The sequence below is a fragment of the Caenorhabditis briggsae genome (assembly GCF_000004555.2).
Source record: "Caenorhabditis briggsae complete genome, chrV, whole genome shotgun sequence".
Classification (NCBI taxonomy): Eukaryota; Metazoa; Nematoda; class Chromadorea; order Rhabditida; family Rhabditidae; genus Caenorhabditis; species Caenorhabditis briggsae.
Window position 1 is genome coordinate 9729086 of NC_013488.2, and position 25504 is coordinate 9754589.

Below are 25504 nucleotides of genomic sequence, written 5' to 3' on the forward strand. Positions count from 1 at the left end.
ACCGAAAAATCACTCAGCGGGCGCAAATTGAATTTATTAATCAAAAAAAAACTCAACATTTTGTTGGACTCATTTCATCCTCATAATATTCACTTTCCTCTTTTTTAAGGATGTCAATAAATAAAACATGTATTAATGAAACATATTTTGATACCGCTGATTTTCTGAACTTGTATTCTCATCTAATTTCAATAGTGGCGCTTCCAATTAATATTTTGGGTATCTGGTTGATTTATTATAGGACTCCGGTTCGAATGAAAAATATGAAAGGAGTAATGCTGAACTGTCATGTTTGGTGAGTTATTTTTGTGAGAGTATTTCGGTCTTCCTACAACATGGGAATAACAATTATGAGGCGCAGAATCCAAGGGTACACCAAAAAAGAGCCCATCTATTCAGTTCCTAGGGTACATGTAATTTTGTGGTTCATGCTTGAAGGATGAATAAATAAAAACAAAATATTTCTTTACAGACTATTTAGCTTTTTGCGCTTCATTTCAAGATTTCTTTTGTACCCTCTGAATCAATGTATCCTTGTCAGCAGTCGATGCATCCTCGATGTACCCATTTTCGGTGTACCCTTGGACCCAGAGACCAATTTTGAATACCAGTTTTTGGGATTTTATGGAATTGTTTGAACCGGAATTCATTAATTAAATTCCAGGGGTCTCTTTGGTGATGTGATGCTTGGAACTCTAACAATTCCATATGTATTTTTCCCGGTGATTTCCGGAACTCCTCTGGGTATTCTGACAAGGTTCTTTGATATAAACGCATTCTTTCAAACTTACATTGCTGTGGCTTGTGTAGCCGGTAAGTTAGTTTTAAGTAAATTAGTCAGAAAGAAAAATCAATTCTTAACCTATTTTTCAGAAGTCGGAAGTTCAATTGTATTTATGTTTGAAAATCGACAAAGCCAAACTGTCACATCTTCATGGAAGATCACATCGGAAAAGAGTAGAAATTCATTTTATGCAATCAACATGATATTTCCCTGGTTGGCATCAACTATTTCACTGATGAGAATCCCGGAGCAAACATCGGCCAAACTAGAAATGCTGAAAACGATTCCATGCCCTACTATTGAATTTTTCCAAATGTCAGTAATCATTGTCACCACAGATGCCAAATCTATCGGTTTGGCTCTTATGCTGTTATTATTGTTTTATACAATTCAACTGTTTTTCTTTATTATTCATTCTTCTTTTTATTTGTGCATCTCGACAAAGTCCTATGCAGTTTCCGAGAAAACTAAAAAACTGAAACGAAAATATTTTGTGGCAGTTTGTATTCAAGTAGGTTCCACATAGCGGCCCATTTTTCTCAATTAAAACAATTTCAGATCATGGTCCCGTTTGCGATTATGGCAGTTCCGGTAAGCTACTATGCATTTTCAATAGTCACAGATTATTATAATCAGTGTAAGTCATTTAATCTATCAGAATCTTCCAAGACGATTTGGTTTTCCAGCAGCCAACAACTTTTGTTTTCTGATAATGAGCATTCACGGGTTTTTCTCAACAGTTGCCACTATTGTCATTTATGAAAACTACAGAAACTATATTCTCCATGTTCTGAGAATTCGACGCAATCTTAAAGTGACCTTAATTCAGTCAAAGAGCATGGCGGAGACAACTTATATTTAGCCTTTTTTATTTGATTTAACTAGGAAATAAATTTTATGATAATTGTTTTTATAGTGATTCAATAAGTTTGACTCCCGGGGAATATTGTTCAAACTATACTCAAAAATAGGCCAAGAAAGATGGTTATCCAAGAAATCTTGGTTTTTGTAGAATTGCAATGAATTCGCTGGTCATGAATTGATTTGGTTATATTTGATCCTTCGAATTTTCGATAAGCATCAGCAATCACCTTTGGAAAACATACAAATTTAAGATGTGATCTGTTACACCTGTCAGACAGAGATTGACGTTTATACGTATACTTAAATGTAACCAAAGGGGGAAGGACCCCAGGGATGTTCGGAATGGCCTTTTCGATATTTTTCGGAATTTATCAATAAACTTGATTCAAACGGCTGCGAAGGGCCGAGAATTTGAGTTCCTGCGCAGTGAGAAATCTAAGCCATGGCCGCTGGTCAGATTTCTTTTATGTGGCGGACAGGTGTTGTGGCCTAGCGCGGAAATTCAAATCCTCGTCCCACTTCGCAAATTTTTAATATTTCCGACGGCGGTATTCGAGGATTTCGGAATTTTTAAAAATATTTTTTAATAAGGAAACTGCATAACGTTCGAAACATTTTAATGCAATAAAAATTTTCGGTCGGAAAATATTTTCGGTCCTTTAAAATCGAATATATAAAATGGGAAAATGTTGAAGTTTGACTGAAAAGAGGAGAGCGAGTTGCATGACTAATACATTTTGACCGTGCATTGATCATGGAACATGTATATTCGTCAGTTCCATATAATGAAATTTTCAAAGTTCAGGTTCTGGTTCAATATGAGCCTTGACGCTTTTGCTCCTAATCTGAATGATATTCTGACAACCGCTTGTTGTAACATTATGTAAAAAATAAAGGCTCATTTTTTTCTTGTTCTCGAATCAATATTTTTCATTATTCTCACGGAGTGGGAATTATTTAGTCAATATCCATAAACATTATTATCAAAGACAGGTGATTTTCAAGAAAAAAACCCTCAGTCTCCATTCTTTTTTCTATTACTAGAATCTTATGGTTATTATTCCCCCATGAATTCGATTTCAAATTGTCCTCCTCACAAGTATTATGAATCTGCAACTTTTCATCAGATACTCTCATATTCTATATCTCTAATAACTACTCCTGTCAACTTTTATGGTGTATATCTCACACTTTTCAAGTCAGAGAAAACGCTTAAAAATGCGAAATGGGTCATGCTCAATTCTCAAATTTGGTAACCATGGTTGTGTTAATTCCCATTTCTTAACAGATTTTTCCACAGGAGTATGATAAGCAGTTTGATGATAACAACATTCCTAGTTCCATTTCTAATCTCGCCCGTTGTTGGAGGACATCCGCTAGGTCTTTTTACTCATTTTGGAATACCTGTTTTTTGGCAATGTCTGATTGGTTTTGGATCGATTGCACGTTAGTCTTCTTTTTTTTCTAAATATTCCAAAAACTCGGTTTTTTAGAAACCGGTTCTACGATGGTAATTGTATTTGAAAATCAGCAAAATCATTTGGTGACAGACGGTATCAAACTGAATTCGACATTGTCCAGAAGATTATTCGCAATTTTCAATCAAGCAATCGGATTTTTGTTCATCATTCCAGTTTTAATGAATGTTCCAGACCAGGAAGTGGCAAAACGTAATGTGGCAAAAGTGAGATTTTCGTTCTTTCAAGGCTCTTTCTATAAAATTAAATTTCAGTGGATCGTCTGCCCACCACCAGAATTTTACGATATGCCAATTTTTATCCTAGCTGAAGACTCTTATCTAATTCGTTGGTCCGTGTCTTCCATGCTAGCAGTTTATATTTTTCAAGGGGGCTTTTTTATAGTTCATTGTAGCTATCATTTGATTTCAAAAACTAGAAGTTGTCGTTTAAAACAAGAAATATGCAGAGAAAGTTTTTCATTACCGTATATGTTCAAATATTCCTCCCGTTTACGATTGTTGGAATACCAGTATTTTTTCTGGTGTTTTCTGTTGCAACCGGTTATCACAATCAATGTGAGTTGAGTTCTTGTTATGAAAATATTTGAGGTGTTTGTAGTATTCAACAATGTCGCAATGATTTTAATGAGCCTTCATAGTTTTCTGAGCACAATATTCTCGATCGTTATGCACAACAACATGAAGAAGGACGGGTTTTTGTGTTGTAAGAAAACGAACGGAATTTCAAGTAACTATCAATCCAAATGATTTAGTTCCTCCTTCATTTATGCTTCTTTTTTCATACTCCTTTTAATTGATGAAAATGTTCTGTCTGTATTTTGTGTCTTTTATTCTGATACTTGAGAATTTCGTTTAGACTCAATCTTCAGAAAGTTCAATAGATTTTATTCTTCTTGGGATGAAACATAATGAAAAACCAAGGAAACAAAGAGTTGAAATCAACGGACAGCTGACACCCGACAAAAAAAATGTTAAACGGACAGCCAAAAATGACTGAGCAACGGACGCGCTGGAGTGCAAATCTGGTGCCGCAGATTCTAGCAGCTCAACCAAAAATCTAAATCACCAGTATCCATGTAACAGATATCTCTCCACTACCATCACCACAAGAATACTTTCGAGAAATCAGTAGCTTGGACCTGAACATTCATTATGAGTACAAAGTTTTTGAGATTCAAGTTCATTATTCAATATTTAGTGTAGTTTTGTTAATGTGTGCTAGATCACCGTTTTGGCTATAAGCAATTTTACAAATAATTGGATAAATTGTTTTGAGTCGAGTAACGTATTGCTTAATGAAATTCATAGAATTCTCAAACTTGTCAGGGTAGTTGCAAAGGTTATTCCAGTTTTCACGTCTTCAGGTTCTAGCGTTGATATCTTGATTTCACCTGTCACTACTATTCAACGCCTCACTTTAAGTCTCAACGTCGAAATTAGTTCTGAATCTATGGATTGGAACCTTTTTCTCCTCATAAGTGTGATTCTAACAATTTCTGGCTTGGTATCCAATGTGATGCTCATCAAGCTAGTGGCCTTCAAAGAAATTTTTGATAAATACTGTAAAATCGGAATCGGAGTTATTTCCTTTTCCGTTGTCATCTACCTGATTGCTTATGGAATTGAAACACTGGTATGTGTCTTATCCGGAACTCCATTCAGAAACCCAGTATGTCAGGAGCATACTATTTATCAGTTAATGAGTTTTGTTTATACAATGACTGCAATGATCTCTTATACTTCTCAAACTGCGTTCACAATTGAAAGAATTGTGTCTATCAAAATCCCAAAGTTTCATGATTCTCGGAGTTTCCAGCAAATATTCTGGATTGTTGTTGTGGTATTGATCATCTTTTCGTTCGCAATGTCTTGTTTTCATCATAGTGGAAATAAGACATTGGACGAAATCTATGGGATCTCCACTCAAGCTTTTGTTCTCTCCAACTTACCATTGATGATTGTCGCAAAAGTCTCAAGCCGCAAAATGTATCGTGCAGATGTCAAAACCTATGATCTGGCACGCAAGCATCAGTTATTTAATTCTTATGAAATCACAAGTAGTTTTTTGTTCGCTTTGATTATCAACTATCTAATTGAAGCATTTGCCCTTTTGCTTCTGGGAATGTTCAAATATGGAAACTATTTTTTCTCAGAAGACGAAACCGGAAAAATGGAGTTCATTATCCAGATGGTAAATCTTGTAGCTCAATTCCCTTTCAGCTAGTTCCTCGAAAAACAACGTCATTTATTATTTTCAGTTTTGGAATATCAACCACACCATATTCCCATGGTCGGTGATTCTATTTCATCGTGGTCAACGATCGGTATATGCTTCTTTCTGAAAATCCCATTATCATGAAAATATTCATTTTAGATTTTCAAGAAATCCAAAATTGAATCAAATGGAATGACAAGTATCGACGGTACACGAATTGTTTCAAATCCAACACAAAACGACTGTTTTGAGCAGATGAAATTGGCTTGGACCGGACCGATATTCTGACGTTTTCCCCGTTCTGATTTTCTTCCTTTCTTTTTCAATTATCTTTTCTCACTGATTCGGTTTGATTTATGTCTGTTGCAGTCTCTTAGGGAATTTCGTTCGTTAACTCAATATTTCTTTCTTTTCTTGTTTTGACAATGAATAAATTCCCACCAATATTTTTTTCCGCTTCTAAGACTCTAAAATAGTTGAAATTATAGAATCGCCATTTTCCGTCTACAAAAAAAATTGTTCGCTTGAACAAACCCGTCGTCATTAAACTTATCATTGAATAGATGGTGTCTTTTCTTCTTGAATCACCAGAATTTGGTAATTTTCAGATTCGAAAAAAACGAAAATGATCTGGTACTTTCTACTTTCACTCCATTTTATCGTAGAAATTGTCGGTGTTCTCTCCCATTTCGTGTTTTTAAAGCTTGTTGTATTTCAAGGTATCATGGATGTATGGTGCAGGTTTGTTTATTCTTCTCATGTTTATAGTTTTAAAAATAATAAATTGATATTCAGAATTAGTCTTGGAATGATATCGATTTCGATGATTGTAATGCTCACTTCGTATTTTCTCGAAACTTTAGTATGCCTTTCAATTGGAACTGTTTTCGAAGATGCTCAATGTGCTGAATTACCCATCAAAACTGTTCTTCTTTGTATTCATAGATATGCCGAAGCCTTTTCAATTGCTTCCCAGTTATTTTTCACAATTGAAAGGGTCCTTTCAATTCAATATTCTCGAATACACCGCTCAATCTACTTCAAAATCTTTTTTGTCACTGGAATTGTGTCTGTTAATGCTTTCGGTCTCTCCTATATGGTCACAAATGTATTGTTTGGTGAGTTTATAACAGTATATAACAGTTCTTTAAATCATCCGATTTTAAGGTTGGGATGGGATGTTTTGGCTAATAACATTCCAGTTGCTCGTCATTGCTAATTTTCCAGTAAGTTTCCGCTAATTAACTCTCAATTTGAAAAAACTTTTTTTCCAGCTGATGTATTATGCGAAGAAGATCAGCAACACAAAATATAACGCTGATGTGACTACATACTCTCTGAAAAGAAAACATAACGTGAGTCACGAGATAAAAAAAAATGTTAATAAATGATTTTTCAGCTCTACAACTCCTACGAGATAGCTCGAAGTTTTCTATTTTCGACGGGGATTTATATGGTCGCCCAGTTGACTTGTTTTTTCTTACTGTGGGCATTTGTAGCTGGATTGATATTCGATGGAAATCATGTATTGTTTCCCAAACTATTCTTTATAATCTCTTTGGTAAGTTCTTTGAATTCTGAGTCAATGGGAGCCAGACAATGAGTATTCATACTTTTGGTGAAGACCAACGAGACCGAAACTAGATTTTTGAAAATCAGAAAAAAAGTGACTTGTCTAGGAAAGTATGAAACAACAACGAACTCGATAACTTCACGTTGAGCTCAATTATCTTTCCTTTGAAAGATACCTAAAGTTTCTTAACTGATAAAATGTTTTCCGTTAAATTACCAATATTATAATGGCTAACAAAGTTTTATTATCTTTTCAAGGAACCAAGATAGTTGAGCTCAAAGTGCTAGATGGGCTTCAGAGCATTTGCGGGAGTTAAATCTGGAAGTGGGGAGAACAAATGAAAATCTCGAAAATCTATCTTCGTTGTTTTAGATCTGGCATGCAAATCTAACTGCTTTCCCGTGGATAGTGATGCTGATTCACAGAAGTCAAAGGGAGCGAATCTATCGGGTTTGGGTTCAAGTAAGTAATACAAAAAATATGTTTAATCATTCCCAAAATTTGAAATCATCTTAATTGCAATAAAGTGATACCAAAATGATTATTGTGTTAGATAACCTTGTTAGATCATGTAGTAAAACCATCAGAACACGATGCAGCTGAAAATTTCTTTAACCAGGAATTGTGACCCCAGTAGTCCGACTTTTGCGTTTTGATCACCAAACATATGATATTTTCAGATGTTCCCCACTACCAAAACATCATCGAAAATCTTGGGAATGAATGGAAAAGAGCTGGTAACGACAGCAACACAGCACGATTATTTCAGCCAACTTAACAAATCCTGGAAATAAATTTTTATTTTCACAGTACATTTCATATTCTTTAATCATATTAGACAAGACAGGTGAAATGAAGACATAAAATAAAAACAAGCTAGTTGTGTTTTCTACGAATTTCGTCCCAGAAAAATCAGAAAATAATCAATGGAATCTTATAATAAGTTCTTTGATTACCTCGATACTCATAGAAAATGTTTAATGTTTTGTGATAACGTATTAAGTTGAAGGTACTTCTGAAGTTTTCAAGTTTCATGAAGAGAACTACTTCCAAATTTACCGAATCATTTTGTATCTCATTGGAGGTATAACAAATATATTCTTCTTTTTCACCATTTATATTCTTCTACATTACGGTAAAAGTTTGAGCACGACGTATCGAAGAATCATGATTATCAATACAATTTTTCCGGCCGTAATTACAAATTACATTTGTTTTCTTTTCCAACCATATGTCCTTTCTCGGACCACAGCTACATCTGAAACTGCTCTGGAAATTCTGAAAGTGAGAAATTTTCAAAAAACTGATTTTTATGTTTTTGGATTTTACAGCTATTCTCATGCAAAATTTCTAGTTGATTGAGCAATTTTGAACAGAGTTATGAATGTTCGAAAAAATTCTCCTCACCACTTCTCGCCACTGTATGTATAGCGACTTTCCTCTAATAAACCAGCACTAGAAAGAGTTCCAAAAAGCTATGTCGCGCCCCAAATAACTTTCAGGTGACACGAAATTTGATAATTTCAAAGTGAATATGGATTTGACCTGGGTATTTTTAATCAACGCTCGCTCGTTCGCTCAGAATTGTACGTTTGATACTCAGCGAACGAAAAGAAAAAAGAGGTTCCAATCTCACGTTCGCTGGGGCGTGGTTTCTGACCACGCCTTTTGGAGCTTTGTGGGCGCTCCTTAACTTTTTAATAATTTCAAATTCAAAAAACTGTATTAAGAAGGTCAAAGTAGTTGAATCAAAATTCTAAAAGAACGTCGTTCTCGCCTTCTCCATACAGACCGAATTTCAGAAAAATGTACTATGTCAACTTAATTTGGATATCAGTCTCTTGCTTATCATTTGTCTTCAATATGATTGTTCTGTTCCTTGCAATAGAACGTCATCACGAACGACTTGAAGCCAAGATTCTCGCTGTGGATCCTGATTATCAATCCATTTTAGACACCTATCATCCTATCATTATTGACATGAAATCTGCCACGATCCCAATGAACATTCTTCTTTTAGAAGGTGTGTGGGCGGCTTTGCTTTATACAATTATAGTATTCTATGGTTTATACAGGTAACTTTCGACTTGATAATAATTTCTTTAGTATAATTAGCTTGAATATTTTTGCAGAATTTTCTATTCAATTTACAAAAATCAACGAATCGTCTCGGAAAGAGTAACTAAAGCGCAAACTAACATTGTCATCACATTATTCATTTACGGAATCACATTTTTTGGATTAATTGGATTTCCGACAGTTGCAGCTAGTACCGCAATAGTGGCAGGTGTTGATGTCAAGTATTGGCCTTTTGGTGGAGTGTATTTTATATCATTATCAGTTCCAGCAACCCTATTTTGTATCATCAATATATTGACAATCAGTCCTTATCGGAAAGCTATCAGGAATCTATTTAGGAGACTTGTTCATATTTCAAATCAATCTTTTGTAGCTACAGTATCTGAAAATCGTAATGCTGTTGTTCAAGTGCCACAATCATTATTTACAAGAGAAAGGCAAGCACAATCAAATCCGCAAGCGGTGCAACAAAATTAGCTATCATTGCTCCGCCCATCAAGTAATCAAGCCCACGAAGATTGCAACTGTTCGAAATATTCATTCTGGGATTGATTGAAACTGATTCGATGTCCATCTAATTTTCTAACTCCCATTTGTTGCTCCTCTTTTATTTCTTGTTGTTGATTGAATGGATTTATCTTTGCAAACTGGAAAATTTGATTTGTCAAAAAAGTTTACTTTCTGGAAACGTTTGACTCACCCGCCGTCTAATTTTCCTCGAACCGATAATGAAGAGAATTGGAAAAAGAGTAGCTGTCAGGTTTAATGTCTGCAATCCAGATATGAGATTTTAGACTCTGGTTGTTAGGCTTTACCATATTCGCTAAAACGAAAAATTCTTGACCTTTTGTCTGGGGAATGACATCGAATAGTAGACACCAGAAAGAAATGAAAACTACAATATTAATAGCGAGGCTGCTGATTGTAGCAGGAAGTGAGCTACGACAGAGTTCATAGCTTTCGGATAGCTGGAAGAATAGTACATGGGTATGACTAATTGAAATAAGACTCACCATGTATCTTTTCGTCAATGAAATTATACCCAGAGTTTCGTAGTATCTCTTTTTGGCAACACAAAATAGATACATGACTAGCTGAAATCAGGAAAAATTTGTATGATAAACGGATATTTTTATCGTAACTCACAATAAAGGAAACCAGGTAGAGTACCGATGCAAAAATAGTACAGTATAACAGGGCAAACACTGATTTAACTGAAAAGTCATTTAAATTTTGCCTAGTTAAGGAGATTCTCACCAATATTCATCATATACAAATAAGAACTAAGTGAGATTAGATAAATAATAATTATGAGAGAAAACCAAAGTTTATAGGTTTCTGATAAACGGAATGTCGGAAAGAATACAGAAGCGTACCTCTCTGAAACAAAGATATTAATTTAACTGAAAGCGCTGTTTTTTTATTTTACCAAATACTAAAATGAAAATACCAGAAACAATTGTAATTTCTCCATATGAGTGTAGCAAAGTCATTATTTGGAACAATCTATTTTCCATACAAGATCCTGAACTGAAATACGACCCATATGATAAACATATCGACGTCGTTAATACATTTGAAGTTATGAGCAATGTTGTAGCCGAGGCAATTATAAATGAAGCGATTCTAAATTCTTTAAGGTATGATGATCGAAATTCAAAAGAAGAGTTTTCACCTGGAATATACATCAAAAGAAACATTGAAAACCACCAATTTAAAATAGAGGATGTTGGCAACAAATCCAATTAGAGCCAGAATATAATTTCCCACAATTAAAACCTCCCAGAAAACCATTATCGAATTTTGACCTGGCACGGTTTAGTCACAGATAGACTGATTTACTTTTAGTTATTCAATCTTTGCGCCTGGAAATAGGCGGTGAAAATTCAATTAATGGCACATAGTTGAAAGAGAAACTTCTGGTCACATGTCAAGAAGGAAATAAATTATCTAATGAATGAGAAGGAAGTTCAATCTGATTACAAATCGAGGATTGAAAAAGAGGAAGTAGAAGAAATTTTTCGAAAATCTAGAGAGACTGACTTCAGATTTTACAAAATGCCAATTGGAATTGTAGATATAAATTAGTATTTCGGCTCCGAGTCACTTCGAAACCAGTCATTTCGAAACCGTGGTAAGAATTGATAAATTTCAAATTACAAAAAAAATATTTAAGAAATTCAAATATGCTTTTTTGATAGAACACATTCTGAAAATTAAAAAAAAACATCGGTTTTTCGAAAAAAGTGATTCTTAGATTTTTCGGATTTCAGGATGTGTCCTATCCGAAAAAGCATATTTGAGTACCTTAAATATGTTTTTTATGACTGGTTTCGAAATGAGGCGGAGCCAGGATTTCTACGTTCAAATGAACAATGGAAGTGATCATAAAAAAGGAAGAAACTCCTTCTATAAGACAGATCAGTTCTAATAAATCTAGTCTAGTTAAAAGATAACAGTCTAATGGTTTCATGGAACAATGCACATATTTGAAACCAATGACCACTTTTATTAAAGTTCAAAATTTTGGTGATGGACTTTGAGAATCAAAAAGTGAATCATTTGATACGAAGAATGTTGTTTAACTTTGAATTTCAAAGAATTAAAATCAGCGTTTGTTCATTATCATTAGAGCACAAATCATGCTTGAGATCACACACTTTATAAATCCAGAACAAGAAAACAACCTATTTCGAGGAGTTTTCATAAACTGAATCTTACACCTGACCCACAGTATCAGGTTAGCTATACAAATGAGTTTTCTCGTTATATTAATAATTTTAGAAGAAAAAACAACACATTTCGTCTATGGCGGAGGAGTTATCCTCATCAGGGACTCCTAGTGTTATTCTTATGAATAATATTTACATTTCAGCAGGTGGGTAAACTGCACGGTGATTTTTTCGGGACGTTTTTGAAAATTAATTTTTACTGTATTTTTTTGACAGAATGCAGGTACCGCTGAGTAACGGCTCTTGTATTTTGAAATTAAAAATTTCAGTACGTTTTCAGAAGAAAAAAAATCAGGACTTTTCCAATTTCACAAAAATCTGAAAAACGTTTTTTTTTTTCTCAAAAACTTGCTCAACTTTGGTGAAGTTTTTCATGAATTTTGAACGAAAATTTGCCAATTTGTTGAATCGAACTTTTCCAGACGATGGCTGGAAGAATAGAAGGGCTCCTGTAATAGAACGGCCCTCCGGATGTACCGTGAAACAATAGAAGGGCCGGCCCTTCTAATACAGGTTTTACGGAATAATATAATAAGATGATGCGGAAAACAATGAAATTTGGACAAAACTGAATCAAGAAACTTAATAAATCAATGTAGTATTATTTAATGACTTGAATTAAAATTTTTTGAGTTATGTCCTTTACAAGATTCAGCTACAAACTATGGAAATTCTCTATTTAAAGATTTTTCGAAGGACTCAATATATAACTTATAATTACTATCGGTCCGGTTTTTGGTGCCTTTATAAACTAAAAAATCGAAATTAAGAAAGAAAAACAATTCATTGGAGGTATAGTAAGTATTTTTCCAGAAAGAATCAAAACATATCCAGTTGATTAATTAAGTAAGACGAATTTCGGCAAACAGAAAACAAGCGGGGAATTCCAGAAATACAATTCGGTGAGAAAATTTTAATTACTAAGAAATCAAAATGGTGAAATTCAGGCCCAACAGTTATTCAATTGCTGGAAGTACTCTTCCTGAGTTTGAGTAGTGTTTATTATGTTTCCATTCAATTGACGAATTTCAATTTCTTGAGGTGGACCTGTTTTCATCGCGTGAATCTTTCTCTTGATTTTCTTACTGTTGCAAATGAAGAGGATGGGATAAAGAGTCGCAGATATGTTTAACACCTGAATTATTTCATGTTCTGGGTTTCAAAAAGAAAAAAACATACCATGTCGTAACACAGAAAATATGGATACATAAAACCAAAAGGAATGATACCCAGGACAAAGAGCCAGAAAGAAAGGAAAAGCGAAGTGTTGATGGCAAGAGAAGTAAATGTAGCAGCAAAGCAGTTTTGGCATAACTCATAGCTTTCTGATAACTGAAACAATATAATTATTTTCAAAGACAACATCCTCTCTGATTACCAGATATCGTTCTTTGAGTTGCAACACTCCCAATGTTTTATAATACTGTCTCTTCGAAGTAAAGTACAAATGAACGAAAATCTGAAAGTTGTGTCTATAATTAGAAAAGGTTTTGAACTCTATAAACAAACCACAGACGATACTGTCGACAGAAAACAGTTTATAGAATAGGCTGACAGTTGAGCAAGTGATGTTGTACCTAAAAGAAATTCAGAAACTTGTTTTTTTCCAGCAACTTTTGTTACATATTCTCATTAAGTAGATAGAAGTGCTCAAACCAATGAGATAGAGACAAAGAAGACCCATAAACCACAGTTTGTATTTCAATGTCAAACGAGAATTGGGAAAGAATACTGCCCCATAACGTTCTAGAAAGTAGATCATTTAAGTTTTTCATAAGACATACAGCCTACCAAAAATCATTATAAAAGTTCCAGCTGGTACTGAAAACTCTCCGTATGTTTTGAGGTATTCCATTTGAGTGTATAGCTCTGAAACAAAAGTTTGATTATTGAAATATATGCCTCCAAAATGTTTGAATTAAGATTTTAAGACCCTAAGGGAATTTGATGTGAAAACCATTTATCAACTGGCCTGTTTTGCCACAGTGCCTTGATCGAAAAATGGAACCATCGTATGCTAAGCAGATGATGGAAGAAACTAAATGCGAAATTATCAGCAAGCACATTCCAGAAGACATAATGAACGATGCGATTCTGCAAATTCAAAAAGTTGATCTCGTTGGCACTGAATTCGTCATTGCCTCCAGTATCCATCGTAAGATTTGTTGATGACTACTAACTTGAAATACGCCAAGTTTGCAATAATACCAACGATAGAAACAATATAGTCGAAGCCCGCGAGGCCATACCAAATATTCATGTTGAGAAAATCCATGACAAAAATAATCCAGTAAAACAAAGGTATAAACAAAAATGACTCTCTGTCGAGAGATACTACATACAAATGGAAAAGATGTATCTAGCGAATGGAATATTTGCCTCTGACTAGACACGTGAGAGAGGACCCACTCTATAATTTCTGATAATCGGACTATGAGTTAGCTCAAAATCGTTTTGTCAGAAAATGGATTATTGATAAACATGTTTTTGAAATAGGAGAATAAAAAAATGGATTGCTTATTCGGTTAAGAGGAAAAATTCAGCGATTGGGGTGGTAATTAAGGCTTTCTAGTAAAGGTGGTTTGAGAATTTGAAAACAAATTGTTCAAACATCATGATCATTATAGATGGGAATGTTGAACTGAGCATAAGGTTCAAGAATCATTTTTGTATCAAGATACGATTCCGTCAGTAATTTGTGATACCGTTCCTTGCTCTTATCTGGTCTGTCAGAAGATGGGTAGGTATATTTTGAAGAATAATCAAAAAATAGTGATTTCCTAAAAGATCCTAACAAGTGTGGAACCGGTTAATTTTGCATTGTGGATCCGAACAAGCAAGCTTACTGTGTTATAATAGCTGGAAAAGTTGTATTTTTTAAAGAAAATTTCGAGATTTTTTTTCGAAAAGGTCTGATTTCCATTGTGGATTTGATTTTTATAATTTTCACAAAATTTTTGTCATTTCTAGCTCAAACTTGACCGTCTTTGGTACATTTTGAACTCTCGCGGCCGCCCGATTGGCGGTCAAAAAACAATTTCCACCATATTGTGCCGTGTTGGGGATCGAAATGTTTCAATTTTTTGACGAATCCGAGAATTTGATCGAGAATAAAAACAATTTCAAAAAAATTGGTTTTTGACCAACCGGAAGATTTGAAATTCGAATTTTTGCTCTTCAGAATATTTATGAATTTTGAAAGTTTTTGATCTCTAACACGACTTTTTTCCGGTCAAAATTGGTTTTTGACCGACCGTCAGATCGTTCTGATTCCAACTTTCAAAAACTCGCAATCAATAAATCTAGAAAAATGGATTCTAAATAGGACTCGTCCGACTTGTTCACTTCTGGTTCCTTTTGGCTTTTGTCCACAATCTATGACGCCATTGAAAAAAACACTTCCGTTGTAACAACTTGTAAGTTATAATTATGACACAGATTTAAAATTAGTCTCGATGTTCTATGAATTAAGTCTCAAGAAAATGAAATCGACAACTTTTTAAAATTTCTAACATAACAAGTTTATTATGACCATCTCAATTCATAGAAATACTCGGAACAATGATTGACTTTGGTTGATCTGAATAAGAAAAAAAAGAATCAATGAATTCACTATATTTGCCACAAACTTTTTGGCTTCCGTATTACCGAACGCATTTCGCGATTTGATGCAAAAATAATTACTCTGAAATATGAAAAATTATTCAAGACCTTTTGGAACTTTTACTAACCCTTCCGCTGCCTGCATGAAAGCCCAAATATTGGAGAGAACAAAAAGGATAACCTCGTTCACGAATAATGGAGCCAATACATAATAGGTTACAAGTCCAGCGAAAACGGAAGTTCCTTGGAAAAAGGTTTGCTTGACAAAGTATATTTCTCGTTGTCTCTGTTGCTTCGTCATTTGAACTCCTGGATTCAATGATTTTCTGTTTCTCCCTACTCTATAACCAGACACCAAGTTTATAGTAACTATTATGACACCAAATGAGTTGTTGGGGATAAAATCGGTGTACCAGTTTACAGAATCACAAAATTCAGATGATAAAGAGGAGAATGTCCAGAAGGATTCGTAATATTGAAAATAGCACCCAACAGCTCCGTAGGATATGGTACATTTGATGATAGCTATAATCCAAAGCATAATCATGACGTTGAGAGTGAAAAAATTAGTGAAGATACTCTTATAGTGAAGTGGAAAGAATACAGCACACAATCGGTTAAACGCCAGAAAGAAATGGAACATAATAGAAGAATGGTACATTGTTGTAGCAACTATACCTACATAATGAGAGTATGCAATGAAACTAATCGCCAATCTGAAACTACATCTAAACTGCGTTAAAATTGTTTTGTTCTTACTCCAACTGCCATGGAAAGGCGAAGAAAATAAAAATAAAACAAAGGATCGTAGTTGAAACTGCTTGGTTTTTGGTGATAATACCAAAGGAGCTGTTCATGGAAGGCAGCTTCTTTGCAGCATACAAAACAAGGATATTTGTTATGGCACCAACCATAAAAACCAGTATTGTGATAATTGCAGCAGCGAACTGGTTCTCCATTTCAGTGTGAAATAGTTTCAGGTCAATGTGACGGAGAAGAGGGAATCTAAATTTTGAAAGGAAACGATTAGAAAAAAATTCGAGACGGATTTAATGACAAGTTTGATGAAAACTCTTGTCTTGTTCTAGAGCTGTGATTTGGAGTCCATTGAGATTAAAGTTGAAATAGCACAGAAAACAATGTAACCTTGAACGGAACAGAAAGTAGTTTTTTATCTTTTTCTTTTTATTGAGAAAGTATACATATTTCAAGATCTACACTGAACAAAATAAATGAAAAAATAGATGTGAAAACATTGAGATTTCTAAGAATACCTTCTAATTTTTTAGTGGCGTCCTAATCTAAACATCCAATTAACAAAGTCTGTCTGGGCTGATAAACTGACTTTGATCTATTTGAGATCGGGTTCTATAAAACTGAGAAGTACAAGCTGACAATGAGAAGTTACCTAAAACCTGCAATAGAAGGGCACCCTAACTTTTAACTTTGAGCCAGTTTACCTCGGTTCCTGTCAAAGATATCAAAAAGTTGTCAACTGATAAATTGTTTATCATAATATCAGAAGTGTTTTATCAGTTGAAATCTTTTTGTTTGATACCGTGCAGAGAACGGAGATAATTGAATTCAAACGTCACAGTGTGGTTCCTTTCTATTACAGGTTTTATGGTAGGTAAAAATATGTATATCCTTTTTTTCTAATTTGAGGAAGAAAACGTCTGCCGCTTGATATTTTTAATCAGCAAAATGTTGTGAGTATAATTGCCGGCAACTAATCTTTTGAGACCTATTAGCAGACATCTAACATATTTCACCTGCTAAATGTTTCCTGAAAAAACTGTTCTTACTTCCATAACAAAGAATAAACAGATTCTAGAAAATTCTGAATATAATTTTGATACACAATTGATACACAATCTTCAATCTGTCGGAAATCAGAATACAGCTTCCAAAAAAATTAATTACTAATCAGAAAAAGTCAGAGCCACCCAAGGCGAATGACTAATTATGAGAAAGAATTCGTGCAAGGAGGAATGTTATCTGACGTATTTTTCGAAACTCGTAGTGGTTTTTGTTTTTTAGCATTCTAGTTTCTCAATGTTTCCATCAGATATGAGGTTCTATTCGCACTACTCAGTTCAGCCATTTAGATTAAAAATTGTTATCTATAGGTCGTCGTAATCTCTCTCATCTTCCTCATATTTTGCTGTGATTACCACAAAACGCATATTTTGCAAATTCCATTCAAAAATCCAAAAATAGCAGTTTATTCAACCCGTCAGCTTCACTCCCCGCATATCTCTTGATACTATGAAATCGGTAAATAATTTTTAGCATTTCTCTGAATCATTTCCTAGACACTCTAATTGTCAGTCTTAAGATTTCCAAGCTTGTTATCGTGAGCAGACTAGTCCCCATGTCCCTTATCAACGTCAATGGCTCACTTGTTTTGAAGTTTTGTTTCCAAGAATTAAGATTTACTACTGTAACAATTAATTGTCTGTTTTGCAAAATAATGTATATAGAAGATTTGTGAAGTTATTGTGCTCGCTTTTGATCTGAAACATCAGAAACGACAATTAACAGTTACAGTTTTATTTGGAAAATCGTCGGAATTTGATTTGAGAGAGGTGACTAAATGAGAGTGGTATGAATCTTGGGGGTTGAGGAAAATATTAGTGGGAGAGATAAGAAGAGTCATTCGAGGATAGGAGTATCGGTAAAATATGAGAATGGAAAGGAAACAGAATCACAACAGAAATGAGTCTATTTAATCAAGACAAATGCTTGATTCCCTGAGAAGAACTTCACGGCTCTCCACTCCAGCTTTCTGCTTCTTCTTGCGTGTTTCATATTCCCCTTTCCAGGACGCATACAAGCGTTTGATTCCCTCTTATCCTTCGTAACTTTCATGAGATCCTCCATCGGATTCTATGGTTGTCTTTGGTGCGGCACTCTGGGTCTTTCTGGTTTCTTCTCGTAGAAAGTTACGCTTGATTCCTTTATAATGATAAAGGAACAGGATCGGGAACAGCGTGGCTTCCATGCATCTGCAGACTCCGAGGATCAGAAGGCAAAGGACATTGGTGTCAGAAGTGTGTTTTATTGGGAAGAAGGGAATAACAACCCATGAGACGCTGATAACCCAACGGAGTACGGTAAGGAGCATCATCTTAGCAGCGGTTGTTTGTGCTTGATGAACCTGGAATTGGTTTGGGTTTCAAACGAGTTAGTCATTCGATTGTTAACCTGCAGTCTTTGGGTTACGGTAGAATCGCTTGGGATCGCAGTGGCTTGTCTTTTCGTGGAAAACCAGACAAATATGCTTAGCTGAAAATAAAGAACATTTGGGATCTGGCTTTTGAAACTAACGACTAGGCTAGCAGAAGTTGTTCCCAGAGAAACCCAAGCAGAAGGATGGATTGCATAATTTCCGCGATAAAACAGTTCCGGAACGACGAAAGATGCGTAAACGCCCAAGAGGACGAAGAGATAGAAGAAATACGAAAGCATAGGTTTCTTTTTGAAGAACGTCTTGTACTTAACGATGTACGAATCTGAAAAAATCATATTTTGAGGAGGTCCACTAACCAGACCCGACCAATTAAGAAAAGAAGAATTGCGAAGTTCATTACGATTTCAATATGAACGTTGATGGCTCCAAACTTCTGACAGAGATCTTCAAATTGTAAAAACCCCATGGAAACGAATGCCACGTTTCCGAAGATGGTGAGAACATATCCACCGGACATCACACCAAGAAGAGTCCTCGGGAAGGTATCGTAGTACTCTCGAATGACGGTCTCGGTGATGAATCGATTGTGAAGATGTACATTCAGAGTGCCAAAAGAGAGAAACATGACAAAGAATGTCTCATAGACAGGACCACGAAGCATCGTGGAGATGCTGAAAGTATTATATTTAAAAAAGAAGTAGAAGGAGGCTCAGGTCAGAAGAATAGACCAAGAAAATTATAGAGCTCTCAATCCTAAAATACAATTTTTTTTTTCTTCTTCTTTGGTTCGAAACAACAAGGGAAAGAGGGGAGACTTCTCACAGGTAAGCGAGTGAGGAAAAATGAGAAGACTGCTCGTGATTGTAAGGGTTTTATAGAATTCTGATTAAGATTCTCTTGGGAGTTTGGAGGCGTTATCATAACAACGAAAAGATGTGTACATACAAAGAGTTGGAGGGAGGAGTTTCGAAGTTTAGGTGATAATCGATACTGAAATGGGATGAATTGAAAAGTGTATTTAGTAGATGGGGCGCTTTTGGCGCGTTGAGAAGAGGATGATGAAGATGGTTTATCAATAGATACCTGGAAAAAAAACCTGTAATTGTACCAACAATTCGGGTGAATCGAAAATTGTACACTTTTATACTAAAGGCTTTAGTAAACAGTTTTAGGTGGGTGAGGAGAGCACAAAAAACACAAAAAAATTAGAGCTTTGGAAGAAAAACGTCGGTAGCTGTGGCCAAAACTCCCACAATAACATCTACCGTAACCTAAAATTATTTCATTTTCCAAAATTTTTTTTTCGATTTTTGCTGCTCTCTGACGATTTTTCTGTTATTTTCCTGCAGAGTAGTCCGAATATTCAAAATTTTGATAGCGAAAAGTTAATGGAAAACGCGCAAAAATCGAAAAAATAATTTCGGAAAATACGAATATTTTCAGGTTACGGTATTTGTCGTTTTAGGACCTTCGGCAACGGCCACCGTTTCTCTTCCACAGCTCCGTTTTTTCTGTACCAGAATAATAGTCAGTCATGAATAATACTGAACTTGAGGCTTTTCGCGTTCAGTAACTCCTCCAAAATACTTCACATTCTATCTGAAAACCCGTTTCTTTTCCTTTGTAGCTCCCCAGAAAATCACAAAAAAATCATTTATGTATGTTTTGTTATATTACCCGGTACAAAAGAAACACCATGAACATGACTTGGTTGATGAAGACAGAGCAATGATACATGATAAGCAAAGGGAGAATTCGGATAAAAGGTGAAAGCAAAAGAAACGGTAAAATCAGTTTTTAACCCGTAATTATTAGCACGCGTTTGTCACTCATTAAACATTACGCAGAAAGATGAAACAAATACAAATAACAAATAAAACCGGGAACAACTAGAGACGGGGCACCATTCTTACAGAATTATGAGGAAATCAAGGCAAGAGAGGAAAGAGGCAAAAGATCCGTATTTTGGAAAATTGAGGAAAAAACTATAAATTTAATCTACTATAAATTTTGGTAGTTGTTGTTGAGGATGTTATCGTTTTGTTGGATGGAGGGAACTGAATTTTCTGGTTGAGCATTTCATGTAATACTGTTGGCGATTGAGCAGATACACGGTCCAGCGGTGATTTATTGATTTCACACAGTTGTCGGTCTCTGAAAAAGGGGGTTTTCTCTAGATTTGACAACATATAATGGATGTGTGATTTGTGCTTCAATCTGAAAAGAAAAAAGGGAGCCGTTTCTCACCTGATATCTCCCCAGCCTCCATTCTCTTTCGACGGCTTTAGTGATCGTCGCGAAGTGTCGGTAACAGATAAACTGGTCGGGAAGAGCAAGTCTTTGTGCTGCCGAAACAGTTCTTGAGTTGATTGAAGAGCTTTGTGTGCTTCACATCTGAAAAAAGATTTGAAATTTAAAATACAATATTTTTCATCGGAGGTACAAAATACCAGAAAAAAATTGAAAGAATTTTGTAGCCCTAAATCGCTTTGCACCCTCAGAATTATTTGCCGAAAAATTCGACTCTATATTTTGGTGCAAAAAGTTCACGAGTGCAATGTGTCTGCAGCTGACCAAATATTCACAAAACGCTGTGCAATGATATCGCATACCTGTGCGTGTGTACTCCGCAGTCTCCAATGTGTATCACTCGTGGACTCTTCGTGAAAATGACTCGAAACCTTTGTGGAAGACATTTCGCAGACACTTGCATCAGTGACCAGTCCCAATTGTAGTCATCCCATTTACAGAACATATCCGAGCATCCCTTGATCTTTTTCCACGTATTCTTTTGAAGAGCCATCCCCATGTTATGCTTACTGCTGTACCACGGATGAACACCAAGATGAGAAATGTCTTGACCATACTTATTCGTAGATTTGAGGTAGAAACCAAGCGAGATGATCTCACAATTGGCACAATACTTTGGCCTGTTGGAAACAATGATATCGAGTACATGAAGAGCATCCGGAGCAAGCATATGATCTTCTTCGAGTAGTAACACCCATGGATCATTCATTGCAAATTTGTCGACGATTCCATCAAATACAAAATTCATTTTCCACCACCAATGATGCTTGATTTGTGTTAGCTGAGCGACTCGATAGTTACCATATTTATCCGGATAACTCCAATTCGAGCAGTTTGTTTCTTGAGCTTTGTCTCGTTTCATTTTCTCTGGACAATCAGATGGTGATTGACCGGGAAACACCAACGGGAACAACTGCAGATTGTATGGATAGAATATTTGGTAGACACGGGCGAATGTGATGTTCCGGATCAGCTCATTATTGATTCCGACGTTGATGTCATGAGAGAAAACGAGCAACGCCTCTTCGATTCCCTTTGTGTTACGCATCGATTCGATAAGATACTGGAGATAAACAGGACGATCATGAACCTAAAACTGAGAATATTTGCATATAAATTCAGGAGTAGACCTACCTGAATGACAAGAATCGTTTTGACACTGCTCAAATCTCCAAATTTCGCTGTATTCAGAATGTCGAAATTTTCGTTGAGATAACTGACCGATTCAACGATGTCAGCTCCGGTGAGTGCCTTCCCTTCGGTAACTGGAAAGTTTTTTTTTAAATTAATTAGGCTGGTACAAAAAATTAGAGCTGTGGAAGAGAATAGCTGGCGAAGGTTCCACAACGATAACTACAGTAACCTAAGTATATTTTTTTCAAGATTCATTTTCTCTTTTTTTACTGATTTTTGTCGATTATTTTGTTATTTTCTCTTGAAACAGGTCGAAAATGAGCATTTTTGATAGCAAAAAGCTGAAAACGCACGTGAATCGAGAAAAAAGAAATTCAGAGAATAAATATATTTTTAGGTTACTGTAGTTGTTGTTGTAAGACCTTCGGTCACCGTTCCATTTCCACAGCTTCAATTTTTGCACCAGAATAATTGAGCTTTGCTTTTTTTTTTAAACTAACGTTTGAAATCCCACCCACTCCAATCGGTTCTGTCTGATGTTCTACTTGAATCGTTTTCCAATAAGTCTGACACTTCTTTGTTCAATCCTTCCCAATCGTTTGAAGACCATCCGGGATTTTGAGAGAGTATCGGCACTCCATCCCGTAATTGTTGTTCCTCTACCGGTGCTTTTAGAAATATGACGATGAAACCGAACTGAAAACATATATTTTAGATAAAAAATACATAGAGCTGATTCTAATTCAAGGAACATTTTTCGCGAATTCAGTTGTTTAATTGTTCTTATCTAATTGTTTAGATAAGAAAAATCATGCTTTTAGTTTCTTATCAGTCCAGACCGAGTAGCCGGAATTATTTCTTCAGCCTGCTGTTCAAGATTTATGTTAAAATACTCACCAAGCAGCACACTATCACAGCATTCGCCAATCTGTGTATCCGTCGATAGACCATCATATTCAGCCGATGACTTCACGACCGGCGAATCTGCCGTTGTGGTCAAGGACCGATTTAGATGATGCTCAGATCGGAGTTCTCTGCAATGATTTGGTTAATTAGCGTTTTTTAACGACCATAACCAAATTCTAAACGTAAAAGAATATATATAATTGGGTCAATTTAAAGATGAAAAAGACGAAAACGGCCGTTGTGATGATGGCAATAAATAACAAGATATAATGAGGCGAAAATAATTGCAATATCGTAGAAATAAGAAGAAATAGTTATACAACATTCAGGAATCGCAAACATGAAGATGATAGAGAATATGAAAACCAGTCTCAAATGTGTCACATTTATAAAAATCAAATCTGAGCATATTGCATACGATTGTGGCTTGTCCAAATTCAAATTTCCCATCTTTCTGTGGTCCTTCTTGTTTTCTTCTACGGCCATGTGGCCGGCGGTCTTAGATTTTCTCGTCCAATGCTTTTCGCGAGCTGGAGCAAGAAAAAATTGAGTCACCTTGTTGTTAATCTGAGTGCATTTCAAACATAAACGTTGCTTCGTTTTCTGTCTAGGGAATCATACGTTTTGATGCGACAGTAAAAACGGCTAATCTAACTGAATTCGAATCGGACAACGATCGAATAAAAAGCGAAAACCAAACGAGAGTACGCCGACGACGACAGGAAGAATTTAGGGGGAGAAACGGAAGGAAGCGGTGGAGACTGCGTAGAAAAAAAAGAATGTATTTTCTGTTTCATTTCGTTTCGTTTCGGTACCCAAGGCGTGAATGTTGGAAGAAAAAAGAGCAGAGAAGAGATGTTTTTGAGGATGGAAGCTCGAGAAGAAAGGCACCAATTAAAAAGTGGCAACGACGTTTGCTCTTTTTCGTTTCGTTTTTTTTTTCTTGAGACAAATTAGAACGAAAATGGTATGAGAAGTCGTCATTGTCGCACTGCATAAGAGACGAGGAAGAGAAAAAATAAACCACGATCCGCATCGTCCTATAAAGCGGAAGAAATAGAGAGACAGCTGCCCTAAGCCCGATCGACCTCGGTCTCCCCTTCTTTTTCTCGTAAATCGACACTGCGGGCTTGTTTGTAAACTAAACCATCGAAAGTCTAGCTGTGTTGGTGGTGGCGGTGGTAAACGATGAGAGAAACCAACCTCGATGGGTGGGAAAAATAATAAGACACACCGGCGACGTATTTTTCTGATTGATTTGTGTCTCTCTTTGAATCGTCGTGAAGACAATTCTTGTGCATTTCGAATGACTTGAGCAGGCAAGGAACAGGTGAGAAATAATATTCAGGAGAACGACAAAAATGTCTAAATGGATACGTTTTATATATCGTAGTGGATTCTGTTGAAATCACATTTTTGTAGACATATTCCACAGAGCAGAACAATCGAGAACAAATTTTAATAAATGTAGGCTCGAGCATGAACCAGTGAAACTAAGCTCAATGTTTCCAGGTGACGAGGAACTCTTCAACTCGTCGGGAACAAAAACTAGTCAAACTTTACGTTTCTCTTGCACAGCTGCTACTATTGTTCTCATGAAATCAAAATTGGTGTCCCATGGGGGCGGCAACTAGAGTCGCCTTTCTTGGAAAGCTTTCACTCAAATTCGTTATTGTTCAACTAGTGAAGCGAAAACTGGGAGCAAGGAATAGGCTGGAAAAAATTTAAAATCACGAAGCATCTGTCTCGAACACAGCGAATTTGGAACCTAGATAGGAATAAGGAAACAAGCAAACTTCACATCTTTTCAGAAAACTTGAGCCCAAAATATTTGTAGAATCAGAAAATTGTATGTAAACTATTTGTAAACAGAACACAATGTAACGCATCTTGGCATCATCAAAACTTCTTCAAGAAGAAGTGAAGAGGCACATTGTTTTCGCTCAGAAAATGAGAACACAAATGTTCTTTTCTATACGCTCAACAAGCCTGTTGAGATATTTTGTTTTTCCCTATTCAACGACGACTACGATATATCTTTCTAGTCGAGATTATGTGAGGAGATATTTAGAACCCGAATCCGCATGAAAATTTATAGTGGAATGAATTTTTGGTGAAAACGAGATCAAGAGATATTTTTCAAAATAGTTGAGTGGTCTACAGAGTGGAGAATAAAGGGAAGAGGATCGGACAGTCTGACAACGGAACGAAAGTGTTAAAATCTTTCAAAGTATTTCTTTCGAATTTCAAACATTCTCTAGAAGTAGGGTTTCCTAAATGTTATGAAGCTCTAAATGTGAAATGGAGGTCAGGCCAATACAAAAAGGCTTCAACTTCTGCGGGCAGCCGTTTAAAATTTCAATTCAACATGCACACGAAAATTTTTTCGCCGAAAATGTTCGAATAAGCTCAATTTACGCAAACTCAGGGCGGCTCTTTACTTTTTCTCTCACCCATTGAATATGTATGCAAATTCGGGAGTGCAAGAGAAACGAAGCACGAAGACGAAAAGGAGACGACGGATTAGACGATATGGAGGCCAGAAGGGAAAGATATGGGGAGTGAATAAGGGAACATAGACTAATAACCAAAAGGGAACTTCAAGTAAAACAAGAGAAGAAAATGAAAGTT

General features: G+C 35.7%; 7 protein-coding genes across 7 annotated transcripts; 4 read left to right on the top strand and 3 right to left on the bottom strand.

The window, feature by feature from the left end:
- Positions 1–110: 110 nt before the first annotated feature.
- Positions 111–1646, top strand: Cbr-srh-46 (the record flags this gene model as incomplete). The annotated part of the gene is made up of 5 exons (XM_002636446.1): positions 111–295; positions 665–813; positions 874–1295; positions 1343–1421; positions 1471–1646. The coding sequence occupies 5 exons, from the start codon at positions 111–113 to the stop codon at positions 1644–1646; spliced, it is 1011 nt and encodes a 336-aa protein (XP_002636492.1).
- Positions 1647–2715: 1069 nt separating this feature from the next.
- CBG23163 lies at positions 2716–5631 on the top strand (the record flags this gene model as incomplete). Its single annotated transcript, XM_045237535.1, has 8 exons — positions 2716–2900; positions 2949–3094; positions 3142–3332; positions 3381–3509; positions 3545–3683; positions 4493–5319; positions 5387–5452; positions 5503–5631. 8 exons carry the CDS (start codon positions 2716–2718, stop codon positions 5629–5631), a joined length of 1812 nt encoding a protein of 603 aa, XP_045097822.1.
- Positions 5632–5968: 337 nt separating this feature from the next.
- On the top strand, positions 5969–7710 carry CBG23162 (the record flags this gene model as incomplete). The annotated part of the gene is made up of 7 exons (XM_002636443.1): positions 5969–6084; positions 6139–6461; positions 6511–6569; positions 6618–6698; positions 6743–6904; positions 7289–7378; positions 7597–7710. The coding sequence occupies 7 exons, from the start codon at positions 5969–5971 to the stop codon at positions 7708–7710; spliced, it is 945 nt and encodes a 314-aa protein (XP_002636489.1).
- Positions 7711–8722: 1012 nt separating this feature from the next.
- Positions 8723–9472, top strand: CBG27062 (the record flags this gene model as incomplete). The annotated part of the gene is made up of 2 exons (XM_045237536.1): positions 8723–8991; positions 9049–9472. The coding sequence occupies 2 exons, from the start codon at positions 8723–8725 to the stop codon at positions 9470–9472; spliced, it is 693 nt and encodes a 230-aa protein (XP_045100613.1).
- Positions 9473–9498: 26 nt separating this feature from the next.
- CBG23161 lies at positions 9499–10789 on the bottom strand (the record flags this gene model as incomplete). The annotated part of the gene is made up of 8 exons (XM_002636442.1): positions 9499–9642; positions 9696–9764; positions 9811–9963; positions 10009–10089; positions 10142–10209; positions 10253–10375; positions 10446–10621; positions 10671–10789. 8 exons carry the CDS (start codon positions 10787–10789, stop codon positions 9499–9501), a joined length of 933 nt encoding a protein of 310 aa, XP_002636488.1.
- Positions 10790–12670: 1881 nt separating this feature from the next.
- Positions 12671–19184, bottom strand: CBG23160 (the record flags this gene model as incomplete). Its single annotated transcript, XM_002636441.1, has 13 exons — positions 12671–12862; positions 12907–13059; positions 13106–13186; positions 13237–13304; positions 13351–13473; positions 13519–13596; positions 15357–15412; positions 15459–16046; positions 16090–16335; positions 18309–18490; positions 18538–18618; positions 18661–18845; positions 19046–19184. 13 exons carry the CDS (start codon positions 19182–19184, stop codon positions 12671–12673), a joined length of 2172 nt encoding a protein of 723 aa, XP_002636487.1.
- A 1324-nt stretch (positions 19185–20508) lies between these two features.
- On the bottom strand, positions 20509–22921 carry Cbr-gly-20 (the record flags this gene model as incomplete). The annotated part of the gene is made up of 6 exons (XM_002636440.2): positions 20509–20677; positions 20771–20917; positions 21136–21923; positions 21968–22098; positions 22468–22663; positions 22865–22921. The coding sequence occupies 6 exons, from the start codon at positions 22919–22921 to the stop codon at positions 20509–20511; spliced, it is 1488 nt and encodes a 495-aa protein (XP_002636486.2).
- Positions 22922–25504: the final 2583 nt, after the last annotated feature.